The sequence below is a fragment of the Oncorhynchus mykiss genome, chromosome 8 (assembly GCF_013265735.2).
Source record: "Oncorhynchus mykiss isolate Arlee chromosome 8, USDA_OmykA_1.1, whole genome shotgun sequence".
In the NCBI taxonomy this organism is placed as follows: domain Eukaryota; kingdom Metazoa; phylum Chordata; class Actinopteri; order Salmoniformes; family Salmonidae; genus Oncorhynchus; species Oncorhynchus mykiss.
In genome coordinates, this window is record NC_048572.1 from 11,128,808 (window position 1) to 11,147,779 (window position 18,972).

Genomic DNA, 18,972 nt, shown 5'->3' on the forward strand with positions numbered 1-18,972 from the left:
TTCTAAAGTGGAGGATCTTGGGATACTTAGGCTGTAAAGCCTGAAAGGTGATTTAAGGACAGTTGCTAATGTTACTCCACTGTTGCCTAGTGGATACTGAGAATTGGGCAGCTTGCTTCATGCTCACTCACCCTTCAGTATTTAAATGGGTGAATGGTTTTTCGGAGAGGCATAGCACTTACAGTGAAATGTACAGCGTAACACTTAAGAGGGAAATGACCACGTTCAACCGACGCTGCCTTTTAAACTTTGAACTCAAAATGTGTTTTTTTTTTGGAATTCATCTCAAACCCTTTATGAAATGTATTTTATATAATATTTAAATAGTATTTTTTGTTATTGTGTATTTGTTTTCTTTACAGTTATTATTATGAAATATTTTTATACTGTGGCGATTGAAGCTTGTCTGGCACCTCAGGGATGCAATCCTAGGTGTATGTCCAAAATGGCACCCTATTTGTTTTATAGTGCACTACTTCTGGCTAGAGCTCTGGTCAAAGGTGGTGCACTACATAGGGAATAGGGTGCCATTTTGGACAGAACCCCCCTAGTTTTTCTGTGTATGGTCGTTTCTATTTGCTTCCTAAGAAGGGGATCAGGGCCTGTATTTAGCAAGTGTCTCAAGAGTATGAGTGCTGATCTAGGATCAGGTTACCCCTCCCCCTGTCCATGTAATCTTGTTCATTATGATCTAAAAGGCTAAACTGATCCTGGACCAGGACTCTTACTCTGAGACTTTATGAATTCAGGCCCAGTATAATGCTCTAGATGTGTCAGCATAAAAAAATATATATATATTAAAAAATACAATGTAAACTCAGAGGTCAAGTGATTTAATAAGCTTGTTTTTATATATGTTATAATATTCACAGTGCAGTGCCTTACCTGGCAACAAGGATGTATATTGGTGGGAAAAAAAACCCAGTCACCTGAGTCAACCAATCATTATGAATTTATGAAACAATCAATTCCAATCATGTTTATTTCCATGTTTCTCATGTTATGTTTCTCACTTTGTCAATCTGGCTTGTGTGTGTGTTGTCCATGTTTAAATGGTGAGGCAGGTCCCAGATAATGTTGTGCTGTGTCATGCCAATGGCCATAAAACTTGATAAGACCGTAAAACAGATCTAGGATCAGCTAGGAAATGGCTAAAATCTATGTACATTTTTTCAAATACATTGCACTTGTTATCATGTAGGAATGTATGTACAGTACAGAACACAATCTCTTCAATTGTCTACCAGTGAAATAGCTTCCAAATTATTACTGTGGGCAGCAAGACTAGTGTTGTCCCTCATGGGACACCATAGGGCTATCTGTCAGGTTTATTGTAATAACCATGTTGTTAATATAAGTTATATTCATCCAGTTCTGTTGCACTGGGTTGAACTATAGGTATCATGGTTTATTATAAGAAGTTTGGGATTTTCTTGACTGAGAGGGGAGTTGAGAATGCGGTGAATAATCTTCACTTCAACTGCAAATCATTTAAATGGTTTTATATTGAAAAAGCTTTTGCGTTTCAATGGGACAAAACAATATGGCAATAGCTGGTGAGACCAAAATATGACTCCTTTGCTTGGAATAAACTGTGTTGAAAATAATATCTTGACTCATTGGTTGTTTTATTTTGTACCTATGTGAATCTACCACAAATATTTTATTCCCATTATTACTGTTGTGTATCATGAAGATGGCGCGCCATCTGGCGGCGAGACATGCGAATTTCGCGTATTTTCTTTGAGTGACGTTTTGTTTATATTTCCCCATGACAACTGATACTATCCTCTGTTTCCTTGGTCACCTCGGCCTAATTTAAACCAGTTATACTATAAATAATGTTTAAATAGCCTGATAGCTAAACCTTTATAGTTTCTGTTCAGTATTTGTGCATTATTTCTATGTTCAAAATACTTATTTGAACGTTTGAGTATTTACAAGCAATGTCGATCAACACGGGACATGGCTTGCCATTTTTGCCAGGAAACACCTTTCGGGATGTTACGGTAAGGTCCTTTAGTTTCTTTTTGAGCCAGGTCAAGTAAACCTGCAACAATGTATCTGACTTTTTAATGTATCACGTTGAAGGCTACGCTTGAATAGTTTGCTACAAAAGTTTCCGTCGGTGTTCGATTACAACAAAGTTATTATCCATCAGGCTCATGCTTTGGAATGTGGCTCAGGCAGTGTGAAATTACAAATGGCTATAGCATAAAAGTGCAATTTGTCCTATTTTGTCAACTAGTTAATCGAATTGTTAGCTATCTACATATGATTAAAGTTTTTTTTTTATTAGCATCACTCTGAGTTACATTAGGCTACTTAACTGCAACGTGATACACATGAAACGAGCTACTGCAGAAATAAATTGCACAGGTTTTACACTGCAATTTGTATCACGTTCCAGTTAAGTAGCCTAATGTAACTCAGTCAAACAGAGTGAGGCTAATTTTTATCAAATTCAATCATATGTAGATAGCTAACAATTTTAGCTGTCTACCTCTGCTGCTAAGGTCAACATACCAAGCATATTATTTGACTCCTCTATTTTGACGAGCATTACGGTCAAAGTAAAAGGCCAAAAACTACATTTTTATAAAGGGTTTTGATTTCACTGCTTTTTCCGATGATTTACCTGTGAATTTCTGCTTATCCTCAATTCATAGAAACGGACTAGTTCTGGTCCAGGGCATATGGTGGATTCTTCAACTTTATTCTTACGTTAGTAGTGGAGGAGAAGTGCATTATGCCAATGAACAGACCTATTAATCTGACCTAGACAAAATTGATATTTTCCTGATTATCAATGCTGTACTGACCACATCCTTGATACCTCCCTTAACACTTAAAAAATATATACATATTTCTGTCTAGAAGTCAGCTCACCATCGTCCTCAAACCCTGTCCTATAAGAATGGCTATGCCCTGCCGCACCGGCCCAAGGTTGGCATCGGACAAGCCCCTCTCCTGTCCAGTGAGCTGACCCAGAGTGAGATCAACCAGTTTTCCAGTCAGACGTCTGCTCTCACCTATGGGACCCCCCACTACAGCCCAGCTCTGGACGTCATCCCTGCTCATGTCGCTTATGACAAGAAGGTAGGCTACAATAGTCTCAGGCTGGGGAACCATGAGATTCTATCATTATCTTCTGAAGTGTTTACAGAACAGTGTCCAGGCAGAGGAATACACTGATCTGTCCTCTCCCCTTGCTTTCTCCCTCTCATCCCTCTTCTCCCCTCTCTCCTCCTTTTCACTCTCTCCTCCCCTCCCCTCTCCCCTCACCCACTCCCATTTCCTCTCTTCCAGGTGCTGCGCTTCTATGGCTACTTCCAGCAGGAGGTGCTGCACTCGCCCCAGGAGGGTTACCGCGTGCGCCCTGTGGTCCTTTACTACTACCTGGAGGACGACAGCATGTGCATCATAGAACCGGTGGTGGAGAACTCTGGGATACCACAGGTAGGCAAAGAAGATCAGAGGAGATAAGAATCTTAGCTTCCACTTAAAGTTTTTAAAATCTGTTCATATACACCCCCAGAAAGAATATGACACCTATAAAAAAAGATTCTGACAAGCGAGCACTTAGATATGGTAATTTTCAACTTTTTATCAATTCTTAGAATGTTTGGGAATTCCGTATACTAAGACATTTGTGAAAATTCTATAGCAATATAGAGTGGGAACAGCGGCCATATCTTTTATACTAATCAATAGACACTGCAGTAAATACAACCAAATAAAAACATTGTCCAGGACGAGACAGAAGCTGTTTTTCAGTCTCTCGGTCCCCGTTTTGATGCACCTGTACTGACCTCGCCTTTTGGATGATAGCAGGGTGAACAGGCAGTGGCTTGGGTGGTTGTTGTCCTTGATTATCTTTTTGGCTTTCCAATGACATCAGGTGGTGTAGGTGTCCTGGAGGGAAGGTAGTTTGCCCCCAGTAATGCGCTGTGCAGACCGCACCTCCCTGCGGTTGTGGGCAGTGCAGTTGCCGTACCAGGCAGTGATACAGCCCGACAGGATGCTCTCAATTGTGCATCTAGAAAAGTAAAAGTGGCCTTTATACAAACAAGTCATTTGCACACAGGCCTGCCATCATTCACTTTGTACTGGACTTTGTGTTTACAGGCAGATGGGCCTGCCATCATTCACTTTGTACTGGACTGTGTGTTTACAGGCAGATGGGCCTGCCATCATTCACTTTGTACTGGACTTTGTGTTTACAGGCAGATGGGCCTGCCATCATTCACTTTGTACTGGACTGTGTGTTTACAGGCAGATGGGCCTGCCATCATTCACTTTGAACTGGACTGTGTGTTTACAGGCAGATGGGCCTGCCATCATTCACTTTGAACTGGACTGTGTGTTTACAGGCAGATGGGCGTGCCATCATTCACTTTGTACTGGACTGTGTGTTTACAGGCAGATGGGCCTGCCATCATTCACTTTGTACTGGACTGTGTGTTTACAGGCAGATGGGCCTGCCATCATTCACTTTGAACTGGACTGTGTGTTTACAGGCAGATGGGCCTGCCATCATTCACTTTGTACTGGACTGTGTGTTTACAGGCAGATGGGCCTGCCATCATTCACTTTGAACTGGACTGTGTGTTTACAGGCAGATGGACCTGCCATCATTCACTTTGAACTGGACTGTGTGTTTACAGGCAGATGGGCCTGCAATCATTCACTTTGAACTGGACTGTGTGTTTACAGGCAGATGGGCCTGCCATCATTCACTTTGAACTGGACTGTGTGTTTACAGGCAGATAGACATGCCATCATTCACTTTGAACTGGACTGTGTGTTTACAGGCAGATGGACCTGCCATCATTCACTTTGTACTGGACTGTGTGTTTACAGGCAGATGGACCTGCCATCATTCACTTTGTACTGGACTGTGTGTTTACAGGCAGATGGACCTGCCATCATTCACTTTGAACTGGACTGTGTGTTTACAGGCAGATGGGTCTGCCATCATTCATTTGGAACTGGACTGTGTGTTTGTTTACAGGCAGAGGCAACAGCACAACTTTAGATCATTAGAATGCATTCGCCAAAAGCCACAAAATACACCTGAATGGATTTCTGCAAATATGTAAACATCATGGGAGACCTCTTACATTTGGGAACTTTACAGTCCTATTGTTCAAACAACCATGAAAAGGTTGGCTCTCTCTCCCTCAGTTATGCACCTCAACAACAACAAGGTCAACAACTAATGCTAGCCAGAGAAAGATGAGCTAACATCTGACGGACGAACATTAGATAAACCTTCTCAAACTGTTTCAGTTAATTCGCCATCAAAATTGCACTGATAAACGATGGGGAATTGTAGTCTACTCGTCCTTCTGCAGCTTGCCTGCCAACAATGCACACTTGTCCCAACCAAGCACCTAAAGATAACTGGCTAAAGTTGGCTAGCTTGCTAGCTAGCTACTTCCAGACACAAATGAGAGAACGCCTCACTCTAACCATATTACTTGCCCTAGCAGAGCTGGTTAGGCTGTTTACATGTTATCTAGAGCTTTGTGACTATTACTTTCTTTGCCTGCGTTTACTGACACTGGTCATATTCAGCAGGTGTTGCGCGTTCGTAAAATTATCAGTTATTCTGTGCTCTGTCACACAGATGAGAGAGCTCTGAAATCGTAGATAGAAAGATAGAGCGCCAGATTGAATTTGCGAACACAAGAGATATGCGAACTGGACAAGTTCTTGCTAGCTAACCAAATGACTCATACATCTCTAGCTGTGTATAGCCACCAAAGAATGATATGTAGGGAAAGTCAACCACTCACCCACTCTTCCAATGATATGACATGACATCCTCCTAGCAGCTATTTAGCTAGATATCTAGCTAATGTTAGGCTCTGTGTGTTTAGCTTGTTGTTATTAATAGATGTGCTAGCCTATTAGCCATGTGATGACTGACTTGTGATCATTGCCCTTGATTGTTTTGACATTCCCAGCCTTAGTTACATTCGTCCGTTTTTGTGGAAAATACTGAAACAGTGAATCCCAAATGGAGGAGGCAAACAATGTATCAGGCCAGCTGGGATTTACAACCTGATAGCAATATGTTTTGGACTACCAAGAAATGTATTGGTGAATTATATGAATCAGGCATTGAACTGCATCCATCTATTCTGCCAAAAATAACTTAGTGTACGTCATGGAACGTTGAGTCAAATAGAACCTATTTTTAAAACCTCTTATAAAGTTGCTTTTGTAGCAAAAACTAGGAATTTGATATTTTTGACTGATATTATTGTTTCATATCTGCAACGTGGTTAAAACGCTGTAAGTTCCACTTTAAGTTTAATTTGATCTTAGGGCGACATTTTCCTCTAGTAAAGACAGCTGCTCTGTGAACTAACACACTGCAACATTCTAAATAATGATTTTAGAAGATGGTTGGGGTTTTTCTTCTAGGACAAAATTGATAGGAGATATGATTGAGGTCTATTTTTGATGTGTGAATCCTTTCTTCCTCGACCCGCAGGGCAAGCTGATCAAGCGCCAGAGGCTGCCCAAGAACGACCGCGGCGACCACTACCACTGGAAAGATCTCAACGTGGGCATGGACCTGGTAGTGTATGGCACCGTCTACCGCGTCACACACTGTGACAGCTACACACAGGTAAATAGATACGATACACACTCACACATCACATCCATTATCTATCACACACTGTGACAGCTACACACAGGTAAATAGATACGATACACACTCACACATCACACCCATTATCTATCACACACTGTGACAGCTACACACAGGTAAATAGATACGATACACACTCACACATCACACCCATTATCTATCACACACTAGGATACCAACACATACAGTACCAGTCAAAAGTTTGGACACACCTACTCATTCAAGGGTTTCTCTTTATTTTGACTATTTTCTACATTGTAGAATAATAGTGAAGACATCAAAACTATGAGATAACACCCATGGAATCATGTAGTAACCAAATAAGTGTTAAACAAATCTAAATATATTTAATATTTCAGATTCTTCAAAGTAGCCACCCTTTTCGTTGATGACAGATTCAAATCAAAGTTGTAAGGCTCACAGTGAAATGTTTACTTACAGGCTCTAACCAATAGTGCAAAAAGGGTATTAGGTGGACAATAGGTAAGTAAAGAAATAAAAACAACAGTAAAAAGACAGTGAAAAATAACAGTAGCAAGGCTATATACAGTAGTGAGGCTATATACAGGCACCGGTTAGCTTTGCACACTCTTGGCATTCTCTCAACCAGCTTCACGAGGTAGTCACCTGGAAGGAATTTCAATTAACAGGTGTGCCTTGTTAAAAGTTCATTTGTGGAATTTCTTTCCTTTTTATTGCATTTGAACCAATCAGCTGTGTTGTGACAAGGGGGTGGTATACTGAAGAAAGCCCTATTTGGGAAAAGACCAAGTCCATACTATGGCAAGAACAGCTCAAATAAGCAAAGAGAAATGGCAGGCCATCATTACTTAAAGACATGAATGTCAGTCAATCTGGAAACATTTCAAGGACTCTGAAAGTTTCTTCAAGTGCAGTCGCAAAAACCATCAAGCGCTAGGATGAAACTGGCTCTCATGAGGACCGCCACAGGAATGGAAGACCCAGAGTTACCTCTGCTGCAGAGGATAAGTTCATTAGAGTCATCTGCACCTCAGATTGTAGCCCAAATAAATGCTTCACAGAGTTCAAGTAACAGACACATCTCAACAACTGTTCAGAGGGGACAGTGTAAATCAGTCCTCAGTGGTTGAATTGCTGCAAAGAAACCACTACTAAAGGACACCAATAAGAAGGAAAGACTTGCTGGGCCAAGAAACATGAGCAATGGACATTAGACTGGTGGAAATCTGCCCTTTGGTTCCAACCGCCGTGTCTTTGTGAGATGCAGAGTAGGTGAACGGATGATCTCTGCATGTGTGGTTCCCACCGTGAAGAATGGAGGAGGTGTGATGGTGTGCGGGTGCTTTGCTGGTGACACTGTCAGTGATTTATTTAGAATTCAAGGCACACTTAACCAACATGGCTACCACAGCATTCTACAGCGATACGCCATCCCATCTGGTTTGCGCTTAGTGGGACTATCATTTGTTTTTCAATAGGACATTGACCCAACACACCTCCAGGCTGTGTAAGGGCTATTTGACCAAGAAGGAGAGTGATGGAGTGCTGCATCAGATGACCTGGCCTCCACAATCAACCGACCTAAACCAAATTGAGATTGTTTGGGAGTTGGACCACAGAGTGAAGGAAAAGCAGCCAACAAGTGCTCAGCATATGTACTGTAGGGAACTCATTCAAGACTGTTGGAAAAGCATTCCAGGTGAAGCTGGTTGAGAGAATGCCAAGAGTGTGCAAAGCTGTCATCAAGGCAAAGAGTGGCTACTTTGAAGAATCTCAAACATAAAATACATTTTGATTTGTTTAACACTTTTTTGGTTACTACAGGATTCTGTATGTGTAATTTCATAGTTGTGATGTCTTCACTATTATTCTACAATGTAGAAAATAGTACAAATAAAGAAAAGTCCTTGAATGAGTAGGTGTGTCCAAACTTTTGATTGGTTCTGTAGGTAAACACAAACACAAAGTGACACATACACACTGGAAAAACACATCTCACTCACTGTGACACATAGTCAGTTAGACACACACACATCACACACACAGACTTGTTTTCCTCACTGTGTTGTCAAAAGCACTTTCCCTTTTTTTTACTTTTCACGTTCTATGTTGAATACTTCCAGCTCCATGGTATGTTTATTATCTGTATCTATGCTATAGTAGATACTCTGTACTGTGTCTCATGTGGTCAGGACTTCATGGAGAGCGAGGGTCTGGTTTTGAACGACCCTGAGCCGACCCCGGTCGACCCGTACATTCAGCGGCGCACCCAGGCTGGACGCTCCTACATCACCCCATCTGTCTTCGACCGCCTCCATCAGTTCCTCACCATGGACCGCAAGGTGAGCGGGCTGTACTTAGTTGCCCTGACTCCTACATGCCTCCCATATGGATATTATCTATTGGTCGATATGAGGCACGATGTCATTGTCTGACATTCGTCTCCTATGTCAGCCTTGCATTCAATGCTCCCATGCACTTCATCAAATCTTTTGCTGAATGTGTTTGATCTCCAGCATTGGCATTACATTGATACACAGTGACCTCTAAAAGTCTTGGGACAGTGACAAATGTTTCATTGTGTTGGCTCTGTACTCCAGCACTGGATTGGAGATTATACATCGACTATGAGGTTAAAGTACAGACTGTCAGCTTTAATTTGAGGGTATTTTGATTCGTCTATTGGGTACAAAATTAGCTGAAACACAACCTAAACAAATAGCAAATCCATCCAATAAGTTTGTAGAGTCACAAGCTCTATGTAGTCATTGTGTACTAGGAATATGGGACCAAATACGAAACTTTGACTACTTTAATACACAGTAGTGAATTTGTCCCAAAACTTTTGGTCCAGTAAAATGGGGGACTATGTACAAAAAGTACTGTAATTTCTAAAAGTTTATCTGATATACCCTCCAATTAAAGCTGACAGTCTACACTTCAACCTCATAGTCATTGTATCATTTCAAAACAACAACAAATGGGTCACTGTCCCAATACCTTTTGGAGCTCACTGAAAGTATAATGTTCCTATAGAATAGTCATGTACCATTTTACCACGATTTGTATTCAAATCAGTCTAAGCAAAGGACTCAAAGGATTTAGTATGGGTTTAAACACACGTAACTATTTATATGGCTAAACATGACCTCAGCAGGATCTTATTCTCTCTATAACCTTTGACCTCTGGCCATCTGTATCAATAGGTGCTGCGTTTCTTTGCGCTGTGGGACCACACTGACTCTCTGTACGGGGAGGCCAGGCCTGTGACAATCCAGTACTATCTGGTGGATGACTCAGTGGAGATCCGAGAGGTCCATGAGCCCAACAGTGGCCGGGACCCCTTTCCTGTGCTGCTACGCAGACAGAGGCTGCCCAAGAACATCAAACCAGCCTGCAGTAAGTCTCTCAGTTATTTTAGCTATTGGCACTAGTTTCTCTGTGTAGTGATCTAACTGGGTTAATGCTGGGAGAGCCCAACAGTGGCTGGGACCCCTTCCCTTGCAGCCTACGAACATCAAAACAGGTAAGGCCTGTTCTCTGCAAGCATTTTTCTAGTGAAAGAAAAGCAGCCAACAAGTGCTCAGCATATGTGGAAACTCCTTCAAGACGGTTGGAAAAGCATTCCTCATGAAGCTGGTTGAGAGAATGCTACAAGTGTGCAAAGCTGTCATCAAGGCAGAAGAATATAAAATATATTTTGATTTGTTTAACACTTTTTTGGCTACTACATGATTCCATATGTGTTATTTCATAGTTTTGATGTCTTCACTATTATTCTACAATGTAGAAAATAGTACAATGTAAGAAAAACCCTTGAATGAGTAGGTGTGTCCAAACTTTTGACTGGTACTATCATATATATATATATATATAAATAAATATATGATTTTTTATGGAATATCTACATAGGCGTACAGAGGCCCATTATCAGAAACCATCACTCCTGTGTTCCAATGGTACTTTGCGTTAGCTAATCCAAGTTTATACTTTTAATGACTATACAACAGTCTCCAAATCCTCCTAATGACCATACAACAGTCTCCATGTCCTCCTAATGACTATACAACAGTCTCCATGTCCTCCTAATGACTATACAACAGTCTCCATGTCCTCCTAATGACTATACAACAGTCTCCATGTCCTCCTAATGACTATACAACAGTCTCCATGTCCTCCTAATGACTATACAACAGTCTCCATGTCCTCCTAATGACTATACAACAGTCTCCATGTCCTCCTAATGACTATACAACAGTTTCCATGTCCTCCCAATGACTATACAACTGTCTCCATGTGTTTAATTACTATACAACAGTCTCCATGTGTTTATTGACTATACAACAGTCTCAATGTCCTCCTATTGACTATACAACAGTCTCCATGTCCTCCTAATGACTATACAACAGTATCCATATGTTTAATGATGATACAACAGTCTCCATGTCCCCCTAATGACTATACAACAGTCTCCATGTCCTCCTAATGACTATACAACAGTCTCCATGTCCTCCTAATGACTATACAACAGTCTCCATGTCCTCCTAATGACTATACAACAGTCTCCATGTCCTCCTAATGACTATACAACAGTCTCCATGTCCTCCTAATGACTATACAACAGTCTCCATGTCCTCCTAATGACTATACAACAGTCCCCATGTCCTTCCTCCCCTCTCCAGAGCCCTTCCCTAGCTGTGTACTGGAGGTGTCCCCCCAGGAGGTGCACCAGTACTACTCGCCCAAGGACTTCCAGGTGGGCGAGACCCTGCAGCTGATGGGCCGGCGCTTCCTGCTCTACGACTGTGACGAGTTCACCAAGACCTACTACCAGAAGAACCACCCCGACCTGGAGCTCAAACCCAAACCTGTGGTTAAGAAGACCACAGAGCTGCATGACAGGCATGAGGTGAAAGGACTGGATTGGTGGAGTTAGGGAGTGTTGGTTGGTGGAAGGGTTGGTGTTTTTTTCTGCCCATGCTTACTTCTACACCAATGTGGGTGGTTCTATCTGTTCGTCAGTCCGTCAGTCCCAGTTGTACGAGAGGTTGCCTGTTTCTGTGTTACATACATCCCCTCACCTCTCCTATATTCCCTCTACAGGTTCCTCCCTACAATGGTTTTGGTTCACTGGAGGACTCCCTTCAGAATTGCCTGTCTCTGATCCCTGAGCCCCCTAAGAAGGATCTGATGAAGATGCTGGAGAATGACCACAAAGTTCTGCGCTACGCTGCCAGGATGGTGAGTGGCTGGAGGGGGGTTAGGAGAAAGAGGTCTACCTGGGGCTCTGGGAAGCTGGTTGCTGTAATACCCTTTTCACACTACTCAGACTGGTATTAGTGTCACTGGTCAAGACGTTGAAACTGAACCCCAGTAGGCCATGACATCCCCTGAGAAACATGTTTACATGCTAGTTCTGACATCTCACAGTCACCCTTTGAGTGTAACCAATCAGCATCTTAATTTTCTTCCATCCCGTCTCGCTCTATCACAGGACTCCCAGAATCCCCAGGACGAGGGCCGCCTCTTCATCTTCTCCTACTTCCTGTCCAGTGATATGATCAGCATCTTCGAGAAGTCCACGCGCAACTCCGGCATCATCAGCGGCCAGTTCCTGGAAAAGACACGCATCCCCAAGCCGGGCTGCACCGTGGACAAGCCTGAGTTCTATGGCCCGGCCGACTTTGCCATCGGAGACACCGTGGAAGGTAGGCTTCCTAGTGTTGTTCTGTTCACAGAGATGTTTTAGCTTGGAGGAGATGTAGTGTAGCTCCTATAAAGTTTAGTCTATTCCCAGATCTGTTTGTGCTGTCTTGCCAACTCCTATAGTCATTGATGTGGCAGATCTGAGACCAGGTTTAATTCTAGCCTCATTGACATTTCAGTCTATTTGGATCAGAACATTCTTCCAACCAAAAACACATGTATTTAACTGGTGAAGAGCAGTGATATTGTTCTATAGACCCTGTTGCCTCAGTGCATGAGTGTCTCAGGTCCGAATTTCACATTTAATACAACCATCCAATTCTTATGGTCCCTTTTCCCTCCTACCCTCCCTCAGTTTTCAGACACCGCTTTGTACTGACCGATGCTGACCCCTACGTGCTGAATTACCTGGAGTCCATCTCGGATCAACTCCCCTCTCGCACCCTGAACTCCCTGAGACAGAGGCTGGGCGTGGCTGACCAGGAGGTGGACCCACACACCGACCCGCCGTCAGGTAAGGACATAAGTGTCCACAGTTGTTGCCATGGTGACACACAAAGGGCTCTATTCAACAGCGCAGTTTAAATTTAAAGGCAATGTTCCCGCATTAGAGGAGACTGCATTCATAGTAAACGCTGTATACACTATATGACCAAAAGTATGTGGACACCTGCTTGTCGAACATCTCATTCCAAAATCATGGCTATTAATATGTAGTTGGTCCCCCCTTTGCTGCTATAACAGTCTCCACTCCCCTGGGAAGGCTTTACACTAGATGTTGGAACATTGAGCCACAAGAGCATTAGTGAGGTCGGGCGATTAGGCCTGGCTCGCAGTCGGCGTTCCAATTCATCCCAAAGGTGTTCGATGGTGTTGAGGTCAGGTTCTTCCACACCGATCTCGACAAACCACTGGTAGTGAGTGTTGCAACCGAGGAAAGATGATTTTTACGAGCTACGCACTTCAGGACTCAGCGGACCCGTTTCTGTGAGCTCGTGTTGCTCCTAGGCGTCTCCACTTCCCAATAACAGCACTTCCAGCTGACTGGGGCAGCTCTAGCGGGGCAGAAATTTGACCAACTGACTGAAACACTGATCTCTTCAGTAAGGCCATTCTACTCTACCAGATTGCATGGCTTTGTGCTAGATTTTATACACCTGTCAGCAACAGGTGTGGCTGAAATAGCGGAATCTACTAATTTGAATGGGTGTCCACATACTTTTGTGTATATATAGTGTACAGTATAAACCATCCCCCCTCTAACAGTATACTCAGTCCTCTCCTCCCTTCTTTCCTCAGAGGACATTGGAAGAGTGGAAGCCTCTTCTTGATGAGAGGAAGTGTTACTCCCCTACAAGAACCTCTTCCCTCCCAACCACCTCAGATTATGAAACCAAAGCCTAGGCACACCCTTGCGCTATGTTTCTCATGATAAATAAATGTGATTCTGAAAACACTGGACCTCATGCCTGTCTCTGTAAGTGGGCTGACACCTACTGGACAGAATTAAACATTTCATTCTGCCCTCTACGGGTCACCAACAGAACAATGTTTAAGGTTAAATCTATACAGATTGAGACACAATGGATGACCTTGTAATAAAGAATACCTCTTCAACACTTCATTAGGCTGTGTTCTTCTCTCAGTCCTCTGTGGTGGCTAGACCATCTATCTGTCCACGCCACTGTAGTGGAGACAAGTCAGAGTGCTGGCTTTAAGGCTAAAAAGCCCCAATTAGTTGTAATTACACACAGAGAACACTTAACCGTTTGGATATGTAAGTATATCAACAGGAGATTGTTGACATTAAAACACTTGCATAGCAGGTGTGATATTTGTATTTATTATGGATCCCCATTAGTTCCTGCCAAAGCAGCAGCTACTCTTCCTGGGGTTTATTATGGATCCCCATTAGTTCCTGCCAAAGCAGCAGCTACTCTTCCTGGGGTTTATTATGGATCCCCATTAGTTCCTGCCAAAGCAGCAGCTACTCTTCCTGGGGTTTATTATGGATCCCCATTAGGTCCTGCCAAAGCAGCAGCTACTCTTCCTGGGGTTTATTATGGATCCCCATTAGTTCCTGCCAAAGCAGCAGCTACTCTTCCTGGGGTTTATTATGGATCCCCATTAGTTCCTGCCAAAGCAGCAGCTACTCTTCCTGGGGTTTATTATGGATCCCCATTAGTTCCTGCCAAAGCAGCAGCTACTCTTCCTGGGGTTTATTATGGATCCCCATTAGTTCCTGCCAAAGCAGCAGCTACTCTTCCTGGGGTTTATTATGGATCCCCATTAGTTCCTGCCAAAGCAGCAGCTACTCTTCCTGGGGTTTATTATGGATCCCCATTAGGTCCTGCCAAAGCAGCAGCTACTCTTCCTGGGGTTTATTATGGATCCCCATTAGTTCCTGCCAAAGCAGCAGCTACTCTTCCTGGGGTTTATTATGGATCCCCATTAGTTCCTGCCAAAGCAGCAGCTACTCTTCCTGGGGTTTATTATGGATCCCCATTAGTTCCTGCCAAAGCAGCAGCTACTCTTCCTGGGGATTATTATGGATCCTCATTAGTTCCTGGTAAGGCAGCAGCTACTCTTCCTGGGGTTTATTATGGATCCCCATTAGTTCCTGCCAAAGCAGCAGCTACTCTTCCTGGGGTTTATTATGGATCCCCATTAGTTCCTACCAAAGCAGCAGCTACTCTTCCTGGGGTTTATTATGGATCCCCATTAGTTCCTACCAAAGCAGCAGCTACTCTTCCTGGGGTTTATTATGGATCCCCATTAGTTCCTGCCAAAGCAGCAGCTACTCTTCCTGGGGTTTATTATGGATCCCCATTAGTTCCTACCAAAGCAGCAGCTACTCTTCCTGGGGTTTATTATGGATCCCCATTAGTTCCTGCCAAAGCAGCAGCTACTCTTCCTGGGGTTTATTATGGATCCCCATTAGTTCCTACCAAAGCAGCAGCTACTCTTCCTGGGGTTTATTATGGATCCCCATTAGTTCCTGCCAAAGCAGCAGCTACTCTTCCTGGGGTTTATTATGGATCCTCATTAGTTCCTGACAAAGCAGCAGCTACTCTTCCTGGGGTTTATTATGGATCCCCATTAGTTCCTGCCAAAGCAGCAGCTACTCTTTCTGGGGTTTATTATGGATCCCCATTAGTTCCTGCCAAAGCAGCAGCTACTCTTCCTGGGGTTTATTATGGATCCCCATTAGTTCCTGCCAAAGCAGCAGCTACTCTTCCTGGGGTTTATTATGGATCCCCATTAGTTCCTGCCAAAGCAGCAGCTACTCTTCCTGGGGTTTATTATGGATCCTCATTAGTTCCTGCCAAAGCAGCAGCTACTCTTCCGGGGTTTATTATGGATCCTCATTGGTTCCTGCCAAAGCAGCAGCTACTCTTCCTGGGGTTTATTATGGATCCCCATTAGTTCCTGCCAAAGCAGCAGCTACTCTTCCTGGGGTTTATTATGGATCCCCATTAGTTCCTGCCAAAGCAGCAGCTACTCTTCCTGGGGTTTATTATGGATCCCCATTAGTTCCTGCCAAAGCAGCAGCTACTCTTCCTGGGGTTTATTATGGATCCCCATTAGTTCCTGCCAAAGCAGCAGCTACTCTTCCTGGGGTTTATTATGGATCCTCATTAGTTCCTGCCAAAGCAGCAGCTACTCTTCCTGTGGTTTATTATGGATCCCCATTAGTTCCTGCCAAAGCAGCAGCTACTCTTCCTGGGGTTTATTATGGATCCCCATTAGTTCCTGCCAAAGCAGCACCTACTCTTCCTGGGGTTTATTATGGATCCCCATTAGTTCCTGCCAAAGCAGCAGCTACTCTTCCTGGGGTTTATTATGGATCCCCATTAGTTCCTGCCAAAGCAGCAGCTACTCTTCCGGGGTTTATTATGGATCCCCATTAGTTCCTGCCAAAGCAGCAGCTACTCTTCCTGGGGTTTATTATGGATCCTCATTAGTTCCTGCCAAAGCAGCAGCTACTCTTCCTGGGGTTTATTATGGATCCCCATTAGTTCCTGCCAAAGCAGCAGCTACTCTTCCTGGGGTTTATTATGGATCCCCATTAGTTCCTGCCAAAGCAGCAGCTACTCTTCCTGGGGTTTATTATGGATCCCCATTAGTTCCTGCCAAAGCAGCAGCTACTCTTCCTGGGGTTTATTATGGATCCCCATTAGTTCCTGCCAAAGCAGCAGCTACTCTTCCTGGGGTTTATTATGGATCCTCATTAGTTCCTGGTAAGGCAGCAGCTACTCTTCCTGGGGTTTATTATGGATCCCCATTAGTTCCTGCCAAAGCAGCAGCTACTCTTCCTGGGGTTTATTATGGATCCCCATTAGTTCCTACCAAAGCAGCAGCTACTCTTCCTGGGGTTTATTATGGATCCTCATTAGTTCCTGGTAAGGCAGCAGCTACTCTTCCTGGGGTTTATTATGGATCCCCATTAGTTCCTGCCAAAGCAGCAGCTACTCTTCCTGGGGTTTATTATGGATCCCCATTAGTTCCTACCAAAGCAGCAGCTACTCTTCCTGGGGTTTATTATGGATCCCCATTAGTTCCTACCAAAGCAGCAGCTACTCTTCCTGGGGTTTATTATGGATCCCCATTAGTTCCTGCCAAAGCAGCAGCTACTCTTCCTGGGGTTTATTATGGATCCCCATTAGTTCCTACCAAAGCAGCAGCTACTCTTCCTGGGGTTTATTATGGATCCCCATTAGTTCCTGCCAAAGCAGCAGCTACTCTTCCTGGGGTTTATTATGGATCCCCATTAGTTCCTGCCAAAGCAGCAGCTACTCTTCCTGGGGTTTATTATGGATCCCCATTAGTTCCTGCCAAAGCAGCAGCTACTCTTCCTGGGGTTTATTATGGATCCTCATTAGTTCCTGACAAAGCAGCAGCTACTCTTCCTGGGGTTTATTATGGATCCCCATTAGTTCCTGCCAAAGCAGCAGCTACTCTTCCTGGGGTTTATTATGGATCCCCATTAGTTCCTGCCAAAGCAGCACCTACTCTTCCTGGGGTTTATTATGGATCCCCATTAGTTCCTGCCAAAGCAGCAGCTACTCTTCCGGGGGTTTATTATGGATCCCCATTAGTTCCTGCCAAAGCAGCAGCTACTCTTCCTGGGGTTTATTATGGATCCTCATTAGTTCCTGCCAAAGCAGCAGCTACTCTTCCGGGGTTTATTATGGATCCTCATTGGTTCCTGCCAAAGCAGCAGCTACTCTTCCTGGGGTTTATTATGGATCCCCATTAGTTCCTGCCAAAGCAGCAGCTACTCTTCCTGGGGTTTATTATGGATCCCCATTAGTTCCTGCCAAAGCAGCAGCTACTCTTCCTGGGGTTTATTATGGATCCCCATTAGTTCCTGCCAAAGCAGCAGCTACTCTTCCTGGGGTTTATTATGGATCCCCATTAGTTCCTGCCAAAGCAGCAGCTACTCTTCCTGGGGTTTATTATGGATCCCCATTAGTTCCTGCCAAAGCAGCAGCTACTCTTCCTGGGGTTTATTATGGATCCCCATTAGTTCCTGCCAAAGCAGCAGCTACTCTTCCTGGGGTTTATTATGGATCCTCATTAGTTCCTGCCAAAGCAGCAGCTACTCTTCCTGGGGTTTATTATGGATCCCCATTAGTTCCTGCCAAAGCAGCAGCTACTCTTCCTGGGGTTTATTATGGATCCCCATTAGTTCCTGCCAAAGCAGCACCTACTCTTCCTGGGGTTTATTATGGATCCCCATTAGTTCCTGCCAAAGCAGCAGCTACTCTTCCTGGGGTTTATTATGGATCCCCATTAGTTCCTGCCAAAGCAGCAGCTACTCTTCCGGGGTTTATTATGGATCCCCATTAGTTCCTGCCAAAGCAGCAGCTACTCTTCCTGGGGTTTATTATGGATCCTCATTAGTTCCTGCCAAAGCAGCAGCTACTCTTCCTGGGGTTTATTATGGATCCCCATTAGTTCCTGCCAAAGCAGCAGCTACTCTTCCTGGGGTTTATTATGGATCCCCATTAGTTCCTGCCAAAGCAGCAGCTACTCTTCCTGGGGTTTATTATGGATCCCCATTAGTTCCTGTCAAGGCAGCAGCTACTCTTCCTGAAGTCAAGCAAAATTAAGGCAGTTCATACCCTTTTAAAAACATTACAATGCGTGCCCTCAGGCCCCTACTCCACCACATCTACAGTACTAAATCCATGTGTGTGTATAGTTCGTATGTTATTGTGTGTGTGCCTATGTTTGTGTTGCTTCAGTCCCTGCTGTTCCATAAGGTGTTTTTTTTTATCAAATGTTAATGCTTGCATCAGTTAGATGTGGAATAGAGTTCCATGTAGTACCGTGCGCCGTCTATAGTCTAGTCGGGAATTGGGGACTGTGAAGAGACTTCTTGTGGAGTATGCATGGGTGTCCGAGCTGTGTGCCAGTTCTTTAGACAGACAGCTCGGTGCATGGAGAGATTTACATTAATATCAACTCTCTGTGTACATGCAAGGACCAGCATTGCTGACCTGTTCTGAGCCAATTGCAATTTGTCCTTTTTTGTGCCACCTGTCCAGGGGGTGTACATCAATCTGCCTCACTCTACAGACATAGATTTGTGAGCCAGGGCCTACTTACAG

General features: G+C 43.8%; 1 protein-coding gene across 2 annotated transcripts; it reads left to right on the plus strand.

Moving 5' to 3' along the window:
• Positions 1 to 1,745: 1,745 nt before the first annotated feature.
• Positions 1,746 to 13,972, plus strand: efhc1 (EF-hand domain (C-terminal) containing 1). 2 transcript variants are annotated; one of them, XM_021611499.2, is made up of 11 exons: positions 1,746 to 2,009; positions 2,878 to 3,099; positions 3,310 to 3,459; positions 6,506 to 6,643; positions 8,842 to 8,991; positions 9,856 to 10,048; positions 11,332 to 11,558; positions 11,753 to 11,890; positions 12,144 to 12,357; positions 12,711 to 12,869; positions 13,655 to 13,972. In XM_021611499.2, exons 1-11 carry the CDS (start codon positions 1,947 to 1,949, stop codon positions 13,684 to 13,686), a joined length of 1,686 nt encoding a protein of 561 aa, XP_021467174.2. In that variant the 5' UTR covers positions 1,746 to 1,946; the 3' UTR covers positions 13,687 to 13,972. The 2 variants fall into 2 exon arrangements, with proteins under 2 accessions (XP_021467174.2, XP_021467175.2); XM_021611500.2 differs by having other exon boundaries at positions 1,760 to 2,009; positions 2,881 to 3,099.
• The last annotated feature ends 5,000 nt before the right edge of the window (positions 13,973 to 18,972 follow it).